The sequence below is a fragment of the Musa acuminata genome, chromosome BXJ3-8 (genome assembly GCF_036884655.1).
Source record: "Musa acuminata AAA Group cultivar baxijiao chromosome BXJ3-8, Cavendish_Baxijiao_AAA, whole genome shotgun sequence".
Taxonomy (NCBI): Eukaryota; Viridiplantae; Streptophyta; class Magnoliopsida; order Zingiberales; family Musaceae; genus Musa; species Musa acuminata.
Window position 1 is genome coordinate 42,070,584 of NC_088356.1, and position 21,462 is coordinate 42,092,045.

The window sequence follows — 21,462 nt, forward strand, 5'->3', positions numbered from 1 at the left end:
AGATATCAAATCATAATTTAAAAATTAAAGATATTTTCTCGAAAAAAGTCCAAAGAGATATATATATATATATATATATATATATATATATATATATATATATATATATATATATATATATATATATATATATATATATATATATATATATATATATAAGAGAGAGAGAGAGAGAGAGAGAGAGAGAGAGAGGGAAGCTTAATTCTGGTGACAGGAACCTCGCCTGAAACTAAACTTATTTCCATCTTCCTCCACCTTCATTCATAGATAAAGCGATACTGAAAGCAACAGTCTCCATCCGACCAAGAAGAGAAGGTTTGTTGAGAAAGCTTCACTACAACGAACCCCAAAAGACCTACTCCCTTACCTTGGCTTCCTTTTTCTTCTCTTGCATCTATATATCCTTCTTCTTTCTCTCCTTCATGTGAGCCGTGACTCCGAGGTTCAGATGCTACCTCGCCGGAAAGCGTCGATTCTCGCATCAGAAGCCTTCAGCATGAAGCACTCGTCCTTTAGCAACGGCCGGAAGAACGGCAAGTACTCCCTCTTCGTCATCATCTTCTCGGTGTTCCTCTTCATCACCTTCATGTACAACGAGGACGTCAAGTCCATCGCCGAGTATCCTTTCAGCAGCAGATCTAAGTCGCCGGATATGTCTCACGAAGAATTCCCCATCGTGGAGCCGAGCAAAGAGGAATACCATGAAACCAACAACTTCCGCCACGCGCAAGAGCAGGCCGACGAAGAATTCGCAGAAGATACTGTGAAGGTGGTGTTACCACAGGACGACGACGTGAGGGTGGTGGACGTGCACGAAAAGCCGGCGAAGGAGCCGGAGCCAGAGCGGGAACGGGTGGTGCTCGACGTGCCGGAGAGTTGCGACCTGTTCACCGGCGACTGGGTGTACGACGAGGTGAGCTACCCGATATACAAGGAGCCGGAGTGCGAGTTCCTGACGGAGCAGGTGACTTGCATGAGGAACGGCCGGCGCGACGACGACTACCAGAAGTGGCGGTGGCAGCCCCAGGGATGCTCTCTGCCGCGGTATATATATTCTTCCATGACCACCAAATGATCGATCCCTTACGAGGTTTGCCGACTGATTTGGACCGTTTGGATGAGGGAAGGTTTGATGCGCAGGTGATGCTGGAGAGGCTGAGGGGGAAGCGTCTCATGTTCGTGGGCGACTCGCTAAACCGCAACCAGTGGGAGTCGATGGTGTGCCTAGTGCAGTCCGCAGTCCCGCCGGAGAAGAAGACCCTCACCAAGAATGGCTCGCTCAACGTGTTCCGCGCCTTGGTAATCCACCCGTCCGCATCGATCGATCACGACTCGTTCATCGGATGACGGCTGACCATGGTATGCTTGGTGTGGGCAGGAGTACAACGCGACGGTGGAGTTCTACTGGGCACCGTTCCTGGTGGAGTCGAACTCCGACGACCCCAACATGCACAGCATCCAGAACCGGATCATCATGCCCAAGTCGATCGCGAAGCACGGCAGGAACTGGAAGAACGTCGACTACCTCGTCTTCAACACCTACATCTGGTGGATGAACACTCTGAGGATGAAAGTCCTGTGAGTCGGATCCCTTGGTACGCTTCGCCCACCGAGGTTGGTTTGCAGGACTGACGAGGTTGGGGTTTGGTGAAAGCAGGCGAGGATCGTTCGAGGAAGGATCGACGGAGTACGACGACGTGGACAGGCCGGTGGCGTACAGGAGAGTGCTGGATACATGGGCGAAGTGGGTGCAGAGGAACGTGGATCCCAGTCGGACCATGGTGTTCTTCATGAGCATGTCACCCAACCACATCAAGTAAGATGGGCAGCAACCTCTTCATTCATTGTTTTCGTTGTTTGATCACCAAATCTAAGATGACAACAAAGTCAATAGATAGAATTGGGAGCACGGCAATGGAGCACATCCCGTGGCGGCTGCTGTGTCTTGTTCAACCACCAACCCGCTAGCTGTGAGCTAGAGAGAGAAAGAAGTAGATGAAACAATAGCCGTTGCGGAGAGTTCAACTCTCGTTCTTGTGGAGGCTTCATTTTTAGAGGATCTGACAGTGACATGAGATACGCCATAACAAAGATCGACGTAGATCGAGAGGATAACCCTAAAGCAAGAGTTTATCTCGTAGTGGGACTTCTCGTTACCTTACTTAGCGCTTGATGTACTACAGGAGCACGGACTGGGACAACCCGGAGGGGATCAAATGCGCACTGGAAACGCAGCCGGTGACGAACCTGTCGCATCCGCTGGACGTGGGCACCGACTGGCGGCTGCTCACGGTGGCGGAGGAGGTGATGGAGGGCATGAAGGAGAGGGTGCCGGTGTCGTTCGTCAAGATCACGGCGTTGTCGGAGTCCCGCAAGGACGCGCACACCTCCGTGCACACGCTCCGGCAGGGGAAGCTGCTGACGGCGGAGCAGCAGGCCGACCCGGATACCTACGCCGACTGCATCCACTGGTGCCTGCCGGGCCTCCCCGACACCTGGAACGAGTTCCTCTACGCCCGGATCGCCTCCGCCCCGTGGCGTCCCGATCGCTGGCTCACGGCTGCATAGATACCTTTCTTTCCTAATGTCAGAAAACCTTGATCTCTTTCTTTTTCTTACATTTGTTTCCTCTGAAGGATTCTGAGATCATAAACTCAAACGAGGGTTCCCAACCGGTGTCATTGTTAGTGTCGATAGAAAGCATAAAACAGTAACAATAATTTTTTTTTTAATAAAAAAAATCGAACTTCTGGCATTTCTTGAACTCGAAGAATTCTCACGGCATGCGAGAAATCAGAGTGGGAGTGGAGTTGTTGCTTGTGTCCCGTTGGTCCAAGTTCGCACGGTACAAGTCTCATGTGACAACATTCTGTTTGGGTTTCCCAAAGCAATCCACGGATGAACCTTCACCCATCTCATTCATGCACAATTCAAACAAAATCTTCATGAACTAAAAGTATAATATCTGAATTAAAATCTATAATCAACACGACAAAGATGATTACATTGTATCATCTGCAAAAGATACTTGGCTCGTTGGTCAAAGACAAAACGATCATACCACACTGGGAACCCCACTGCGGCCAGTAATTAAAACCTGGTGGGTTTCCACCATCCCACGGCTTCTCTTTTCGATCCAATTATTCTTGGAAAAAAAAAAAGTCCACCACCCTACGGCCTCTCAACTTGTTTCCTTCTCTTTCTATCTGATGAAAAAGGTCAACCACGGATAACTCGTGATTAACAGGGGACCAAAAGCTGTTCGAATCAATCGCATGTCCGACCAACTCTTCTAACAGTTAGTTTCTGGGGATAACGTATGCCTCCAGCAAAGGACTCGGGGTTATTTAACCTATAGCAGTTGGTTCTCATGCAAGGGTCGAATCTACTTCAACTGCGATGGCTTGCCAACGAAAAGCATTGCTAAGATGCCGATATTTGCTTGCATCTGCAGCAAATCACCAACCAGGGCGATCACCGCCACCAAAGGTCAATGTCGAATTCGTAAAACAAGAGCAATCCAGTACTGATGATATTTACTAGTGCACCTATTTTCTCTGAAAATTGAAGTCTTTTCTTGTACACCGTATGATTCTTTTCTTGTGCAAGCGTAACATAATGGATGCTACATTTAAGCCCATACTGAACAAAAGTTTTGCTGACATTCCTCTCGCATCACATCAATCAAGCCCCCCTTTTAAAGGGGCAATCAACCCATTTAGCCGCCGGATTGTCAACATCTTTTAATGTTCTACGATCATAAAAAATACAACAATAAGGTGCCAGCACTACGTAACTATTAATGAAATAATATGACGGAAACAAATCAAAGGGTTCTAAATCAGATTTAACATTAGATATCCCTTTTTTTTTTTTGCATTTCATACCTGATTGAACTGATTGTAACAGGAAGATACAATGTTCACATATGCAGGAAAAGCCAGAAGCAAGGTTTGCATCTGCACTCAGATCCTCGTGCTATTTCTTTTTCAGACCCTAGATCAAAAATGGAACTTGTCTATTTCGAAAATGCCTTTTGCTTGGGTTGTTGGCAGTAACAATCGCAGTAGAGGAATCATGGTTAAGGACAGTGGAGCTTTTGCTTTGATTTTCTCGACAGCAGACTTTATGACACGGAAGGATGGTATCCCATACCACAAAAGATACCAAGAAAGAAGCATAGCATCCATTTTACCCCCGTCACTTTGGCAATCAGGCCAAATTCCAGAATCCAAATATTTGAAGACGTTCTCATTCAGATTTTGGGAACATATCAGGATTTCTTCCATATGCCTTCTAAGTGATTGAATGAATGTACATTGGATGATGGATACACTACCACAAGACAATTTGCCATTGATGAGAGCCTCATTATAGGCTAAAGCAAGCTGCAGGATGACAGGAAACAAAATATTTTAGTCGAACAACTACTTCCATGTTATCACCAATAAAGAAGAAAAAGGAGCAAGATAATAATCTAGATATACTATTCTTCGAATATTTTTACAACATATGGAAGTAAATGAAGATCTAGTGTCAAACAAAACAACACACAGAAATGAATACAACGAGCAACATTGAATACTTAGTTGAGAACATTGATCGGTTAGTTCACACTGTAAATACTGGCACTGATATTCAATAAATTAACGGGTGGAGACACATCAGGTGTATTAAAGAGGTAAAACACTATACAACAGAGAATCCTGAGAACTTCTACAGCAGTAGGAATAAATTATCTCCGAAAATTTGTAAGGAACCTAATAAAAGAAGTAGAAAAAATTGTAAGCACTTGCCTTTAGGCTGGAAAGAAAAAGTGAATCTTCAAAAACAAGACGACAACTTTTAACCTGCTCCCACATTGCTTCAATCGTCGTATACAGCGAGAGATAGATCTGCATGCTCAGCCACAATTGGAGGATTAATAGAAAGATAAGAAACAGAGAAAATTTTATAAATATAGAATGCACCTGAAGGAGAGCCGGCCTGTCTTTGCTCACACACTCAAATAGTAATTGTGAGCAGAACTCCTGGAAATTGGCATCAGCCCTGTAATTCACAACACCAGTCAAACAGACGGTAAATCATGTCTTATCATAATCTTTCTAACATAAAATCACACTCTGAGAAACAAAGGAGAATCATAATGAATTATCAAAATAGATTCAAGAATTCATGACAAACTGGTTGCAAAAATTTTGGGTTGGTTATATAGATATTTCTTGTCATAAAGCACCATTAATAGCAATATCTCTAATGGAACTACGAGTGATCATCTTGTCTAAACAGTACCTTTTTATTTCTTTTCTGAACATATCCAAACCACCTTAAAAATATTTTTCTCAAATTCCCCTTGTTTGGTAATACCATTGACAGTTCATGAGCATAAACAATTCCCATTTTGTCTATTCTAGTAAATCACAAACACAATCATAGTGTTGACAAAAGGCACTCAAACACTGCTATCTGCTAGGGCAACATGAGGCAACGTGCCTTTTGCCTTAGTGATGCCTCAGCAAGCACATCGTTTTGGGCGATGGGATTTCTAGGTGCACCAGATAGCCTTATAGACTGTGCCAGATCTGCACTCGACCACCCAAACCTAGTTTAGTTCACTCAAGTTGCCTGACCAATTGAGCCCTAATTCTTGCCCAAACTACTTTCTATCCCTAATCTCTGCCTTTGCTCACGAAATCCTCTCTCACCAAGTGTCCTTTTTAAATGATGTGTGCATGCTCTTTGCTTGGTTCTACACCCAACCGAGGAATCAATTTCATGAAGGCCCAATAGCAATTTCAGAGTAAGATAAGAAACCAAGTAAAAAATGTAAAACAAAACTATAGACGATTTCATTTTTCCAAAAATTTCCAGAGTTGAGAAATCAAGTAAAAAATTCTAATACAAAACTACTGAAGATTTCATGTTTTTTCAAAAAAATTGCCAGTCAAATCAGGATGGTACTAGACTTGCCTACTATTCCAGGAATCACAGCAAAGTTGTGCAAAACCTATCAAGCTTGGATCAGCGGAGAATGTACTGACTAACTGATCAATTTTGTATGAACCAGGTGCAGAGTTATTGTTTCTTGTGTTTGAGCAGTTCATATCCGATGTATCACAAACCTGTAATGAGAATGCAGCTTAATTGTAAATGAAATATGCTAGAGAGAAAATTATATACAAAAAATTTAGCAAGTAGATCTAACCTTGTGCATTGCTCTTGAAAGCAAAGATTGACAACCAATGGGGTCATCCACATAGGAACATGAGCCAACTTTTCTCTTTATGTACAAGATACCACCATTAAAAGGGCCAGTCTTGTCCCTAAATCTCCACCAAGGTTTATCTTTTCAAAAGAAGGAGATGCCCATTAATTAATTAAATATTTAATTGAAGGCAGCAAAAGAATTGTTTGTTCCCATAACATTACCTTCAGGAATAAGCTGTATGACTTGAGGCCAATACCTAGGCCCACAAACTCGAACTGTCTTCAGCTGAAAGTGAACTTTAATTATTAAAATTCACCAATTGAGTTCAGAATTTATGTATTCCTCTATGCACTATTTTTTGTGATGTTTATACTTAAGAGGAAACATATATATACAAGTTAATGCAAACAGAATATTGAACAGATATGAAATATTGATTTGACATAAACTCAAGTTTGGAGATACTACTGATTAAGATTTAACAAGGTTCCACATCAGTATTTTTAGGCAAAGTTGCTGACCAGTAAAATTAGCAAAGGAAAACTGCAACAGCATTAATCTAGAGTTTATGGTATTTAATATAATCCTACAGATAGTTTCAATCAAGAAATAACCATTCAAAAGATAATGAGAAGAGATTATGTACACACCACAGAGCGTTCTGGCAGAATGCAGGGGGTAACTTCACAAAAGCTAGTCTCAGAATAGTGTTCTGTTTCCTTGATTGAAACTTCAAGGGGACAATAAACTGGCAGACCTGTATCAACATCTACCGTCTGCACCCGACGAGACTCAGCAGCAATTACATACAGATGTCGGAAAGCCTATAAATGGCACAATGAGATATACTAAATAATTATAAAAATAGAATATACACACACACATACATAAAGCTGATGCAGAAAATCTGGTGTACCTGAAGGTGACAACGATTATCACTAGGACCAGTAGGAAGACGAGGATAAAGAGTCATTAAAAGTGCAGCGACTGCACTATTTCCAGTTGAAAAGGTTTGCATACCACCACCAAGAAATAAAAATCCGATGGCTAAGCTAACCTGCAGCAATGTTAAAATTAAGGACTAATTTTAAGATTAAACATATCCAGCAATGTTACAAAAGCAGCCAGACCCTTATACATCTGGTCAAGGCACTGCAGTGCATATCCAGTATGTGGGTTCATATGCATGGTCTATATAAAAGTAATGCACAACCAAAAACAAAATCAATGACACAATACAAATCCAAAAAATAAATAAATGGCAAACACAAATAACGGCAACACTGTGAACTTATGCAAATGAACATGTAAAATTTATTATCAACCACATTTCTATAATAACATGAAACCACATTTCTATGTTTGTACCGTCAGCAAATGCATCTGCAAAGGTACTTGCAGTAACATATGCAACCACATTCCTCTGCTGCGTAGACTGTACAGGTAGCTCATATGTGGTTAACCTGCATATTAAGCCTGCATACACCTTTCATCAAATGCTTCTCCGAGATAAGTTGCATGTGCTCAAAAGCTCCTTTCATCTTTGGCACAATGCAAGATAAGTTCCCTCCATCAGAATGAAAGACCCATGGAACGACGTGATCCCACTCTTACCTCTGCAAGAGTTCATGCCCTTGACCTCTGTCCAAGGAAAGCTCTATGCCTCCGCTCCATGTTTCATCTTCTATGCCTCCCTTCATGCGGCTTGGGTACATCGCCAAGTTACACCCAAGTTGCTCCGCACCTCGATTTACATTGAATTGATGATGGCCCTCACGCCCACCATTCCACGGGTCAACCCTCCATTTAAGTCCGATCTCCATATCAACTCCAAGTGTGCTTTCATTTGTGTTGCCTTGGATCGCTCCCCTACTTGATTTTGTAATGCATCCCCCAATACATTATCTCATGCAAGATCATATGACGATTCCCCACCACTCGCTCGGTCTGTTAAGCTTTGTGAAGTTGTTTTGAGGTACTCCTCAACATGTGCGGTCCGTTGCACATAGTTCTCCCTCTGGAGAGCCCGGACTTATCCCTCCCGAATATCTGTCCCGTTAAAACAACTTCTCTCTTCGCTTCCTTCTCTTTGAAAGTTTCAGAGATTACCATCCCCTTGGACTACTCCGCCTTGCTGAACAAACTGTGCATTATTCTGTCTCTCGCAAACGCACTTGCTAGATTGCGACTCCACGCCAATATAACCACCACTACACCCCTCGAGGCCTAGCAACATGCTGAACTCATTACACACTTCAGTCTCCTACGAATATATCATTCTCAAGCCGAAGAGAAAGTTTCAATACTCTATGGCGTCAAGCCTCCTACGGGATGGCCACGAACGCTCCATCGTTCGCATACAAGCCCTTTCATGAGTACCGAATTCTTCGAATTAACAATTCCTCTCACCTCTATGGGCTTTGCACAACTTTTTCGGTCGCTGAACAACCCATTCCACTTTACATGGTCTCATCCTTTACCAAGCGCCTCGCTTGCCTTGAGCACCATCAAGTATGGTTGCCAACGTTGAGCCATAGCTCAAACTCATCCATCTCAACCTTTGTACGCCACGCATTCTTCCTAACTTGCTTGTCCTAGTGGTGCCTATTGCGCGAAGGGTTGATCATTCCTCTGAATGTCAATCTCAGATGCTCGCTCCTCTGAGCGACTCCTTTTCCCTACATCTCCATGACTGTTTTCCCCTAAACAGTCGCGCATGTTAACTGCCCTCAACGCAGCCCCGCTAGGTCCCCCACGTTTGCATGTCAAGTGTTTCTATAAGTGTTTGTCCCGCTCTGATACCATTTGTCACGGACTTGGTTGGTTTTACCTAAATCGTGCGGCACCCTTGCGTGTCCCTCCGTAAAGGTCAGTCTCCCTGAAATCTCCTATGGTCCCTTAGGACCTACAAAAGAGAAAACGGGTTAGAGAAAGAATCTCACTCGGGATCCACAAGTAATCATTTTAATAAACACTTCATATCCAATATAAATTATAAACAGAGTTTACAAGCTCTGAACGGTCACACAATAAAAGATTCAAAATGGTCCACTACAGACCGAAATCCCCACAAGTGCCAACATGACATAACCTTTATTTGCAAGCCTAGGACAACCACCAAACCCAACTAAAATTGGGCTATTAAGCCTACGACCGTCCCTCTACATGGTGTGCAGAGCATGAACAAACCAAAAGACACGGACATATATGTGCATTACATTAAACACCCCGTTTATAGTTTTGTCCATGACAGTATGTCCAGCCTGGTCATGTCAAGCTGCATAAGACGTTAGCAAACTTTGAACAGGTCAAAGTGCAGTTAGTTGAGCTGCTACTAAAGATATAACATTATGAGACAATGTTTATATGACATGACTTTGACACATGATGTGTTAGAGACAATGTGACAGTAAATGACAAAAGTGCACCAAAATGGGCATAAAAAACATATATAATCAGCAAGAGGACTGCTATGCTCAAATGAAGTAAACCAGTGGTTAACAATTATATTGAAAATCCAATTTGCAATAACTAGGGAATGAACTGCAGTTGAGGGTGAGATTTGGTGGCATGAAAAAATTTTTAAACAAAGTAGGGGTAAGGTGCCTCTTGTATAAATAACCTTATCTACTTTGGCTCATTCACCACATGTGCACAGTACTAAATCCACTCTAATACCAATTTTCATGACTCGACGTCAAAGGTCCACTAGTACAAGAATCCAGATAAATGGTTCTATAATTATGTGAACCAGCAAGCCTGGACTATGAATAATGAGACCACCTAGCCTTTACACCCTTTTTCACTTCTGATGTAGAACTAACCAGGGTACCACACTTAAGAGTAATTCATATGAAAATGTTAAGGCATTATAGATTTCAGCATCTTCAATTCTTGCATTACTTGGAGTCTCATGCACTGACCAACTCTAGGTATACCTAGTCACTGAAGCAAACAAGACATAATATCTCAACCATCTGCGGACCTTGTCATGAAGCAACAAAACATTTTGCATGCTTACAAAATTAGCGTATAATGCCACAGACCCAGGTCATGGAATAGGTTCCACAATATGATTCACAATGTACTAGTGTGTGATCTAACTTCCAAGAAAGGAAAATTATTCAGTTTTGTAGACGTCACATAAATTCCCACTAAACAAACACACTCTAAATTCCATTCAAGAATGGAATAACTGAAAACAACAAAATAATAAAACTAGATATTGTAGTTTTCAGATGTCCAAGACCATTATTTTGACCCAGTTGAATGTATAATTAATGGTTATTAAGTCCAAAATATCATAATTAATGCAGTAATCAATTCAAGTAAATTAACCTGTACCATGACTCTTAAAAGGGACTAACCCTACTATCAACATACAAGAACCAAAGATATCCATGTACCAGGTTCTCTGGTACATGCAACCAATGACCCACATTACAAATGACCATGGGATAAACCAGGCTCTAAAGCTTATAAAACACATTTTCAAAATAAAATCTCTTTGACCTATAAGAACCTAAGGCATCATAAATACCATATATTAAGGACCGAGGATAAAAAAAAAAGCATCAGCATATGCAATTTAGTCATTACTCACAAAAGGTTCTATGCACAGATTCACTATAATAATGTCAGGATCTCATTATACCCTGAAATATCGGACAAGTTTCACTATCAAACTTTAGCATAAATATCAAAAACGAAACTAAAGTCAGGAAAAAGAAAAGGGACAATCGTGAATCTTGAAGTACTTTTCAATTTTCATCATGACAAAGCTTTTCAGATATTTTTCTGATAGCATGTGTACATCTTAGATAGTAAAGACACAAAACCTACAGTCATTTGGATTCCATAATTTATGTGCCCTTCTGTAGAACTTCGACCACGCAGGTATCTCAATAACCGAAATGTTTGTAGATGCCCAGATCCTGCCATCACCTATTTTACAAAAATACATCATATGAATGGGATACAAGTTCAAAAATTTCTATAAAACCAGCATGATATGTGAACAGAAATATATATTATTAAAAAAATCTTGTAAAACTTATCACATATGAACCTTGAAAGCAATCTAAATCAATGTTTTAAAAACCTGGTCAGATGATGCCAGTATATACTACAGTTGATTTTTATTCAATGATATTGGTGATACAAGTCAATCGGTATGCCGCCCAATACGCTAGTACTACATCAGTCAGATAAATTACCGACACCGTTATTGAGCATGCATTTAAAACCATGATCTAAATCAACTAAGTATGAAGGAAACAACACATAGTCCTACCATAACAGAAATGGAAACAAAAAAAAGGAAAACTTAGCAAGGTAATCATCAGTAAAATGCACAAACCCATATTACTGTTACTCAGCCTGTACAAAAAATTTGCAACAAACAGACATGTCAACATAGGTTCACATATAATGTGCAAAACAGACTGACACAACCCTCCCCTAAGGCTCAACACACTGAAATCATTCCCTTAAAGATAAGAAGAAACGTATTTAACCCATAGTGGCTCCATGACTTGGTAAGCCTCAAGTTTCAAGAGGATCATGTGACTCTTACGATGATTATCTAGTATGAAAAAAAAAATTGCAGTCCATATCAGCCCAAATACGTGTATCATGCAATCATGTACACACCTATATATCTGCACATGTCATTTCATTTTCTTCTTTACAACAATCATCTGAACTATCATTTATGCTCATCATGTATAGACATGAGACATTACATTGCTCCAGTGTCTTATGACTTCACCCAAAAGTCTTATATCTTCACCCACTTCTTATTAGTTGTTGCATAAAAACTACTTAAAACTGGTATAAGATCAATGTTTTGGAATATAGCTTCTGAGAGTACGATCATGGTACCTCAAGACATGTGGTATGCAGCCAATTTAAATAAGTATTCACAACATTTATAAATGTAAGTCCTCAAATCCTATGTTCTTGTCCTTCACATCAGGTGACTAGGAGCCTTCTTGGCCTTCTCCAATTCAGCTTAAAGAAAAAAAGTATTAACTGCACCATGCTTGTGTCCTGTAAGTACGAACAAGTCAGTAGACTAATCAAACCATCTCTAAAGTGAGTCAAACTCGTGTAGGTCACAAAGCATCCACATAGGTGTCTAATATATCATGAAGGGTTGATGTGGTAGTATTCGGCCCCTTAGTTCCCAGCCAAGCTATCCTATGCATTAGGACTGCTTCAATTAATGACCTGGAGCCTCCAAACCCACCAAGTTGGTTGGCCTTGCCCTAAGCATGTAACTAGATCGATATACAAATAGGTGATGTCGCTCAGGTCTTGTCTGAAATTAAAATTCAACATCAAAGCACTATTGTATATCTTGTAACATTGTTCAGGCCACTTAAAAAGCTAAAATGGCCCAACCTATGCCTCCAGAATTATTTGACCATAGTGGTTACGGGGCAGAATAAATCTACCAGAATCCATGGCTGATCATACTAGGAAAGATAAAGAAATAAAGATTTTCATTCCTGAATGATTAGGTGTCACCTAAATAAAATATAAAATGAGGAAGAATCATTTAAAATGATATAGAAAATAAAATAAGAGAGAATCATTTAAGATAATATGGACATGTGCTCCGAAGAAGAGGTGAAATGATTAGTAGAGAGACCTAAAAAGGCTTCAATAGAAACTATAAATAAATATTAAAATATTTATAACTTAACTAAAGATATGACTCTTTATATTTATCTCGATCGTGGCAAAAGATCCAAGCAGTCAATCTCAAACGGTTGACACAATGACACGTTATGGCTTTGTTGTTGTTGTAGCCCCTGACTGATCTAATAAGGATTTGCCAAAGGGTGCATCTTACCATAAGCAGATATAAGCATTGCCCATCTTTTGCCATAAAAGAAGTTTCTATTATCCCTACCTTAATAGGAGCACACCAAAATTAGAAATTTGTTTTCCGATGGACAATATGTGACTAGAACATCAGAATCCATGACTAATGGGAAAAAAGGAAAGTGTACTTCACCTTTTTAGGAACAACCATGAACCTTATAAGGGCTACAAAGTAGCACGGGTTATCGTTTTGTGGCATGTGGTTATGTTGACACCTTTCTACCTACTCTAACCCCCTTGCTTAACCATGTTTTAGTATCATCAGTGTCTCTGTTAGAACCCTTGCAGATTCTAAACTTGGGGTTGATCTCTTTAGGGGATCGACCTCCTTGGAACTCTATAGGGGTTCCTCCCTCCAAGTTGCTGCTCAAAGGCTGCAGAAAAGATTCATCTATTGCTTATCAAAAGAGGAGGAATACATGGCTATTTATAGGGTTTCTAAACCCTAACTCCTAATAGGACTCCTACTCAAGACTCCTACTTCTAACCAACTCCTAATAGAACTTCTACTCAAGACTCCTATTCCTTTACAACTCCTAATTCATCTCTAAGAAACAACCTCCTAACCCTAGTCGGCCTCTTCACTTCTTTAATAGGGGTCGGCTTAGGTAGGTTTTACATGAATGACCCTCTCAATTAGGACTCTCCTAGCTAGAGTCCTAACAGACTCGCCCTCTTCAAATCAGCCTTGTCCTCGAGGCTGACGATTCATGAATTTTGGGAATTTGATCTTCAAGTCATCATAGTTCTCCCAAGTGGCATCTTCTGTTGGTAGGTTCACCCACTGTATTAGCACTTTAGTAGTGGGTCGTCATCGTCGAGTCACGATCCGTCGATCAATAATGTCACTTGGCTGGGTCTGGAATTCTCCTTGGATAGTCATATTTGGTGGGTGGCTTTGGGCTGTCTCCAAGCACCTATTTACATTTTTTGTCTGGCCGTTGATTTGTGGGTGATATGTCGTACTCCTTTTCAATTTAGTACCCTGCATATGGAATAACTTTGTCCAAAATCTGCTCGTGAAGATGCAAGTAGAATTTATCATAAGCACAATGCGTCCCTTATAGTGTAATTCTTTTGAGTCCCAATTGTAATGAGCTATGGAGCTTGGTGCTTCCTCCAATTTTTTTATAATCTTACTAGTCTCTGAATCTTCCTGTCATTCCATCTTAATATCCTCAAGGAAGTCGCTGGTAGGAAGTGAAACGGCAGAAACTTCAGCTTGCTCGGATAGCTACGAAAGCGCATCTGCAAGAACATTCTCTTTCCCCTTTTTATAAGTTATTTCATAATCAAATCCAAGAAGTTTTGTTACCCATTTTTACTGCTCAGGGGATGATATCTTTCGCTCCAAAAAGTACTTGAGGCTTTTATGGTTGGTTTTAATTTGAAATCGTCGACCAATCAAGTAGGGTCTCCACCTCGTTGCTGCGCGCATAATGGCGAGCATCTCCTTATCATATGTTGACTTATTTTGATAAGAGGGAGATAATGCCTTGCTAGTGTATGCGAGTGGTCGACCATCTTGCATGAGAATGGCTCCAATTCCGACTCCAGATGTGTCGGCCTCAATAATGAAGGGTCGGTTGAAATCTGGTAGTGTTAGCACCGGCGTCGTCATCATGGCTACCTTAAGTTTGTCGAAGGCAGCGAAGGCTCTGTCTAACCATTGGAAGACATCTTTTTCCAGTAAGAAAGTAAGTGGTGCATTGATCTTTCCATAGTTTTTCACGAACTTACGATAGTAGCCTGTTAAACCCAGAAAGTCATGTAACAATTTTATGTTCCTCGGGGTAGGCCAGTTTTGCATTGCTTCAATTTTGAAGGGGTCCATTGTCACACCATCTTCTGATATGATATGCCCAAGATATTCCACCTTTTGTTGAAGAAAGCAAAAATTCGTAGTGGTAGTTGTGTGTTCAAAAGGTGATTTTCGGTATGTCTTCTTCGCACACTCATATTTGATGATACCCGGATCAAAGGTCCATCTTTGTGAAGATTTGTGCTCCCTTTCATCTAGCAATTCATCTGCTATTGGAATAAGGTATTTGTCCTTGATGGTTATGCCATTGAGAGCTTGGTAATCAACACATATTCGCCATGTTCCGTCCTTCTTGCGTACAAGTAGCACTGGTGAAGAGTAGAGGTTGCAACTTGGCCGAATAACTCCTGTTTCGAGCATCTCTTTTACAATCCTTTCTATTTCATCCTTCTGGAGATGTAGATATTGATATGGCCGAGTATTTGCTGGAGGTTTGCCTGAAAGAATCGTTATATAATGATCATGCCGATGGGTATGAGGTAGGTTGTACGGTTCGTCAAATATATCTAAAAATTCAGCAAGCAAAGGAAGTAGGTTTGGATCTTCAAATTCTATTGGCTCTCCCTTAGTTTGCTGCTCAAGTTGTACCAAAAATCTACTACATGCTTTATGCAAAACCTTCTCCATTTGTTGTGTGCAAATCGTCGTTACGTCGCCCCTACGTTTCCCGTTCAATATCACCTGTTTCTCCTTATTGTAAAATTTCAAAATTAGTTGCATAAAATTCCAAGAAATATCACCTAATGTCGTCAACCATTTAATTATGAGCATGGCCTCATGATCATCAAGAGGGAGAAGGAAGAAATATGCAATTATCTCTTGGTAAGGCCTCATGATCAGCAACTGTTTCACTTGCGGGCGCCTACGATCATACTTCAAAATCCATCCATCGACGACCTTAACGTCAAACCGGTTGCAATTCTCGATAGGTAAGGCCATCTGGATAGTAACCTTGTTGTTTAGAAAGTTATTAGTACTGCCCGTGTCGATGAGAACAATGATCGGTTGTTGTTTGAGAAGGCCTCCAACTTTCATCGTTTGCGGGTTTGAGTAGCCGGCTAGTGCATGTACCGTAACTTCGGTCGGTTGTGGCTCTTCTTCTGCATCTTCTTCTTCATGTTCAAGGCTCTCTTCTGGATGTTCAATGACCTCTTCTTCTATTGATTCAATCATAAGAAGTCTCCCTTTACTACAGCGATGCTCACGGCTCCACGACTCGTCACAATGCCAACATAACCCCTTCGCATATCGCTCCCGAAGCTCTTCTCTTGTTAACCTCTTTGGTGTAGGGACTTGGTCGACAGTAAGGGGGTTGAGGGCTTCAATATTACTGGATGAGGAGCGACCCTAGTCCTCCGAGCTTCATGGTTCAATTGCTCCTCTTGATGTCGTGCGAAAGAGATGGCTGCCATAAGCGTATACGGTTGTCACGCTTTAACTTCTCCTCGGATCTCCGACTTCAAGCCCTCAATGAAGGTCCTCAATAGCTGTTTTTTAGACCAATCACGAGTTTGATTAGATAACCTTTTAAACCTGGTTTGGTACTCCTGAATGGTGGAGGTTTGTCGGATCTTTGCTAGTTGTCCGTCAATATTCTCGTAATCGGTTGGTCTGAAGCGGATCAGCAGTCCTTCTTTGAATTATTGCAATGAAAGGACTCCATAAGTATGTTCAAACCAGTCAAACCACTGTATAGCATCCTCTTCAAGATGTATAGCTGCAATTTTTAACATAGAAGCATCCGCGATTTTGTGGTACCGAAAATATCGCTCCGCGCGCGAGATCCAACCAATTGGGTCTCCTTCCCATCTAGGGAATTCCACTCTCATACATGGATAGTTGGGGTTGGTCATAGAGCTTCCCCTCTCTTGGAAGTCATGTCTTCGGGCTTGGTGCGATTGGGCAAAGCTCTCTCCTTGATGTGATTTCTTCGGGCTTAGTGGTCGGCCCAATCTGAGTTCGGTAAAGAGCGTCCGAATCTTATCCTCCATTCGCGCCTCGAAGGCTTCGAATTTAGCATTGATTACCTCCTCAGATGCTGTAGTATATGCCGCCAAATCTGTGATGTTAAGATCTCTCTTTTGTTGTCGGATTAAAGGCATGTATTGGTTGAGAGAGGTGATGGTCGAAAGAGTTGGTGGATTGGTGGATGTAGGCTACGGTTTAGGCTTGTTTTGTGGCTATTTTGGGTGCAGTTTGAGGGTGTGGTTTGGTGAAGTTTTAGGGCTGTGGATGAAAGTTTTGGATCTGTGGTAGATGGTAGCAAAGGGTTGATAGAAATCAGTGGAAGTTGCAGCAAGTATGTGCTGTCTTGTAAGAGTAGAATTGTCATCGAAGAAACAACGGTTTCTCGATGTAATTTCCACCAAAAACTTGAGAGAATTGAGGAAGGAATTGATAGCAAAATCACAGTTTATATGACAGCAAGGATGTCTAATTTAATCAAGAAAATTTCGGTAGTATAACAGTAAGGAAATTGGTGCAAGTTGCGATTGCAGAATTCTCGTCGAAAAACTTCAGCGGCTTACGACGAAAATTTGCAGCAACATAAAATCGTTTTTAGAGATGAATTCCTTGATGGATCAATCTTAGATAGAAGTCAAGATGATCTATGAAGTGTAGAAGAAATTTCATTAAAAAAAGATTGCAAAAAGATGGGTTAAGGTAACAATATGCGGCTGAAACTTTCTGCAGCACATATTTTGAAGTATAGCAGATTGGACGTAAAAGATCAGTGGTTTATATTAAGAATTTTTTGATGAAACCAAAGGGAAATCCACTGTTAGGAAGTGTCAAAGCTATCATAAAAATTTTGTAGAGATTTGGATAGAAACAACGTAGTATCAAGATCAAACAAACAGTGCTATACGGCTGAAATTTTACAGTACAGATTTTCAAGTATAGCAGATTAGACGTAAAATATCAATGATTTATATTGAGAATTTTTTGACAAAACCAAAGGAAATCTGCTGTTAGGAAATGTCAAAAATGTCATAAAAATTTCGTAGAGATTTAGATAGAAAAAACACAGTAGCAAGATCAAATAGATGGTGTTATACGGTTGGAATTCTGCAATGTATCTTTCGTCGTAGAGATGAAAACTTTATGATGAAAAGTTTATGCAGCAATATAGGAATAATTTTTTTGGGATTTTCAAATAAGGATAACTAAATTGCAGCAGCAGTAAGGTAGAAAACCAGAACCTGTTGCAATTCACGGGGAGATCAAAGGATGATCCGTGGTGATGGAGATGACGACGGAATTTGGCAACGATCTCTTAAGCAATTGTGGGAATTGCTTTGGGCGGTTGTGGAGGGTTGATGGATGGCTGTGGAAGGGCAGCGAGATGCCAAGAACGCTGCTCTGCTACCAAGTGTTAGAACCCTTGCAGATTCTAAACTTGGGGTTGATCTCTTTAGGGGATCGACCTCCTTGGAACTCTATAGGGGTTCCTCCCTCCAAGTTGCTGCTCAAAGGCTGCAGAAAAGATTCATCTATTGCTTATCAAAAGAGGAAGAATACATGACTATTTATAGGGTTTCTAAACCCTAACTCCTAATAGGACTCCTACTCAAGACTCCTACTTCTAACCAACTCCTGATAGGACTTCTACTCAAGACTCCTATTCCTTTACAACTCCTAATTCATCTCTAAGAAACAACCTCCTAACCCTAGCCGGCCTCTTCACCTCTTTAATAGGGGTCGGCTTAAGTATGTTTTACATGAATGTCCCTCTCAATTAGGACTCTCCTAGCTAGAGTCCTAACAGTCTCACCAATAATTGTCAATACCTTTTTGGTGCAGCATGCACTGGATGCTTGACACAACTATCATTGTTTGCTAGTCAACTATAGTTATACAGTTTGAACTTAAGGTTATATAGCATCAAAACAAACTAGAAGAACCTTTTTTATCCACTTATTCAATGAAAAGATGTATAAAGAGTTCTTAATCAACCTCACAAATGCATTATGTGCCTATTAGAGAAGGCAATCCATGAAAAGCTGGTCCCAATAATAAAAATGCACGATCAGATGTTGTAAATTTATGTTATAAAAGAAACAGATGTGTTAGAATATGTAGCAATTTGGGTAATATTAGTGATATGCAAATAACAACATTATTTGATCTCATTAAAGCAAAGAGAAATGAAAATTCTAACCAAAGAGAGAGAAAGAACAATAAGGTGCAGGCATATCTCTGAAGTACCACGGTCCACGTATTGTAGCATTCCTTTTGGTAAGGTAATGTTTGTTGTTGCCGGCACATGCTTAATCTGCATAGGTATCAGTCAATGTTACATCCTTCAAATAGATTGCATAATTAACCAATAGGCACTGTCACATATGATGACGAAAGTTTAGAATTAAATTAAACCTCGTTCAGAAAATAGATTGCATAATTATATAGCAGCTCTTGGGCTTCTTCACTTTTGGTGCCAGCATACTTTATTCCTACAAGCAGGTTCAATGCTGATTAATGAAAGATAAGCAACAAACACACACTTCAAAATATATTGAAGCCTTACGTAGGTGAAGAAATACTAAAGAGCTAAATTAACAAAAGCATTTGATCAAACCACAAAAATTATACATTTAAATATAATGTTCCGATCATTTAAATATGTGTAAATAGATAGATAGATAGATAGATAGATAGATAGATAGAGAGAGAGAGAGAGAGAGAGAGAGAGAGAGAGGGGGTAGCATTGAGAGGATATTAAAGGGGGAGATTTTTGAATTAGAAAGACCTGCTTCATTTTGGATTAACTAAATACTGCACAATGAAGTTGACATTATTAAGTTATACAGCATAGTGATAGATGGGATTGCTAAAAACATGGTTGCATATGGAACTGAAAAAGAGAAAGAAGCTCCTGCCAATGATGGACCTCACACATACAAGCAAAAGGACTGTTTCTACGACTAAAATCTTGGTCATTCAGGTTCCAAATGAGCAAGTTTACCATGGCACCAAGGCTCACCTCTCATACTCTTGCATACAGAATAATTTTTTTTGAAAAATTGGATGATATGATCATTAGTTCTGAAAAGAACCATCAAAGAAGCTGGGATTGAAAGTCTTCATAATAGAAATTTGATGACAACTGAAATGGAAGTCTGCAATGAGAGCAGAATAAAGTACAGTTGAACAGTCCACTGTGAAACAAATAAGAAATATTGTGATGTATTTGGAGGTATTAAATCATGGGTGAGGGTTAGAAACCAGAGACCAAAGCTGAATGAACACTCAGAAAAGGAAGATCAAAAAGGTTCCGAATGCTGAATCACTGAAAGAATTATGACATACAGATTTGACAACCTACATTAATGCGAATGTACTTTAAATCAAGATATGCAATACCATACTGTACCGGTGTTTCGAGGTTGGCTTGGTACGGTACGATACCGGTGTACCGAACAGTTTTATATATTTTCTTCCTTACTGTAGCACTGTAGCACTACTACAGTATAGTACTGTAACACTGTAGCACGTTCCGTCCGGTACTGGACGGTCCACGTACCGGTATGCCATCGGACCGATACGTACCACCCGTACCAGGCGATACCATTCGGTACTGCATACCATGCTTTAAATTACAGAAAACTTGGTCAAATCCCACCTAAGCAAAGATGAGAAAGAAGCAGCCTTTTTCAACATATACTAGATATGTAACCATCATAGATGTAGAAACTAAATTACAATATTACTGAACTGTGATGAAGAGATCGTTCAAATACCAAGTGAAATGCAAGCACCAGCTACTATGTTCACATAGGCCTGAACAACAGCTTCAGCATCAAACTCATCATCATCAACTACTCCATCTAATCTCAAAACCCCTAATTTGATAATATCAGGAATTTGAGATTCAATCCAGTTCCTAGATGGCTGCATGCTGAAAATGTGTGAAAGTTAGTATTACCAATGAGTCAACACATGAGTATATAAATAATGAACAAAGTAAATTACTTGCTCCACATAATCAAATTCCGTGTGATGACACGAAGCATGATAAAATCAGGCCTCACATACTGCAGATCAAAGTGAGTTACTGGAAGATGGAGTCTAGACACCATTTCTTCTGATTCTGTCTGTAATATGAAATTGAACAGCATAACAAGCCAAATATATATTGTGTAAAGAAACAAGAAACACAAATAATAGTACCCATTCGTTGCCTGCCCATTATGTAGCATATTGTTTATAGAGAGAGATTACAATACTTGAAAATTTTTCTTCGTAGTAGAAACTCTACCTTCATAAATATCAGTGCTAGTGCAATTGTAGCACCAGGAGCAGTTACATCAACATTTATGTGAGCTCCATCCACCATCTGGATAGAGAACGACAAAATATTTTTATATGTCAATACTTAATCATTAAATCTTCTAGGATACTACATAAATTAGGTGAAACTCTAATATAATTGACAAAAACTATTCAGCAAGAGAAAAAATGTACTGCAGCAAATGTGTCACCTGCCCAAGAATGCGGATGTGATCATCTGTTGTTTGTGACACTACTGAAGATTTCCCCT

General features: G+C 40.3%; 2 protein-coding genes across 4 annotated transcripts in view; one reads left to right on the plus strand and one right to left on the minus strand.

The window, feature by feature from the left end:
* Positions 1–373: 373 nt before the first annotated feature.
* LOC103995421 (xylan O-acetyltransferase 1) lies at positions 374–2,730 on the plus strand. The gene is made up of 5 exons (XM_009416008.3): positions 374–1,044; positions 1,128–1,299; positions 1,379–1,578; positions 1,658–1,816; positions 2,184–2,730. The coding sequence occupies exons 1-5, from the start codon at positions 449–451 to the stop codon at positions 2,566–2,568; spliced, it is 1,512 nt and encodes a 503-aa protein (XP_009414283.1). The 5' UTR covers positions 374–448; the 3' UTR covers positions 2,569–2,730.
* An 809-nt stretch (positions 2,731–3,539) lies between these two features.
* LOC135646060 (anaphase-promoting complex subunit 1-like) overlaps positions 3,540–21,462 on the minus strand; it is a 46,873-nt gene continuing 28,950 nt past the window's right edge. For 2 of the 3 annotated variants that reach the window (XM_065165176.1, XM_065165175.1), the window contains 15 exons: positions 21,404–21,460; positions 21,181–21,258; positions 20,895–21,016; positions 20,663–20,820; positions 19,299–19,375; positions 19,084–19,197; positions 11,051–11,152; positions 7,125–7,265; positions 6,859–7,032; positions 6,430–6,493; positions 6,206–6,345; positions 5,971–6,122; positions 4,971–5,049; positions 4,797–4,895; positions 3,768–4,388 (listed from right to left, as the gene is read on the minus strand). In XM_065165176.1, coding sequence (XP_065021248.1) covers positions 4,002–4,388; positions 4,797–4,895; positions 4,971–5,049; positions 5,971–6,122; positions 6,206–6,345; positions 6,430–6,493; positions 6,859–7,032; positions 7,125–7,265; positions 11,051–11,152; positions 19,084–19,197; positions 19,299–19,375; positions 20,663–20,820; positions 20,895–21,016; positions 21,181–21,258; positions 21,404–21,460 — 1,944 coding nt within the window. In that variant the 3' untranslated portion in view covers positions 3,768–4,001. The other variant, XR_010498944.1, reaches the window with a different exon arrangement.

Bases quoted from the DNA above. Each gene is read 5' to 3' on its own strand.
- LOC103995421 (XM_009416008.3), top strand. From the start codon at position 449: ATGCTACCTCGCCGGAAAGCGTCGATTCTCGCATCAGAAGCCTTCAGC. The intron at 1,045-1,127 runs GTATATATATTC...GGATGAGGGAAG, and splicing joins CAGGGATGCTCTCTGCCGCG to GTTTGATGCGCAGGTGATGC. The intron at 1,300-1,378 runs GTAATCCACCCG...TGGTGTGGGCAG, and splicing joins TCAACGTGTTCCGCGCCTTG to GAGTACAACGCGACGGTGGA.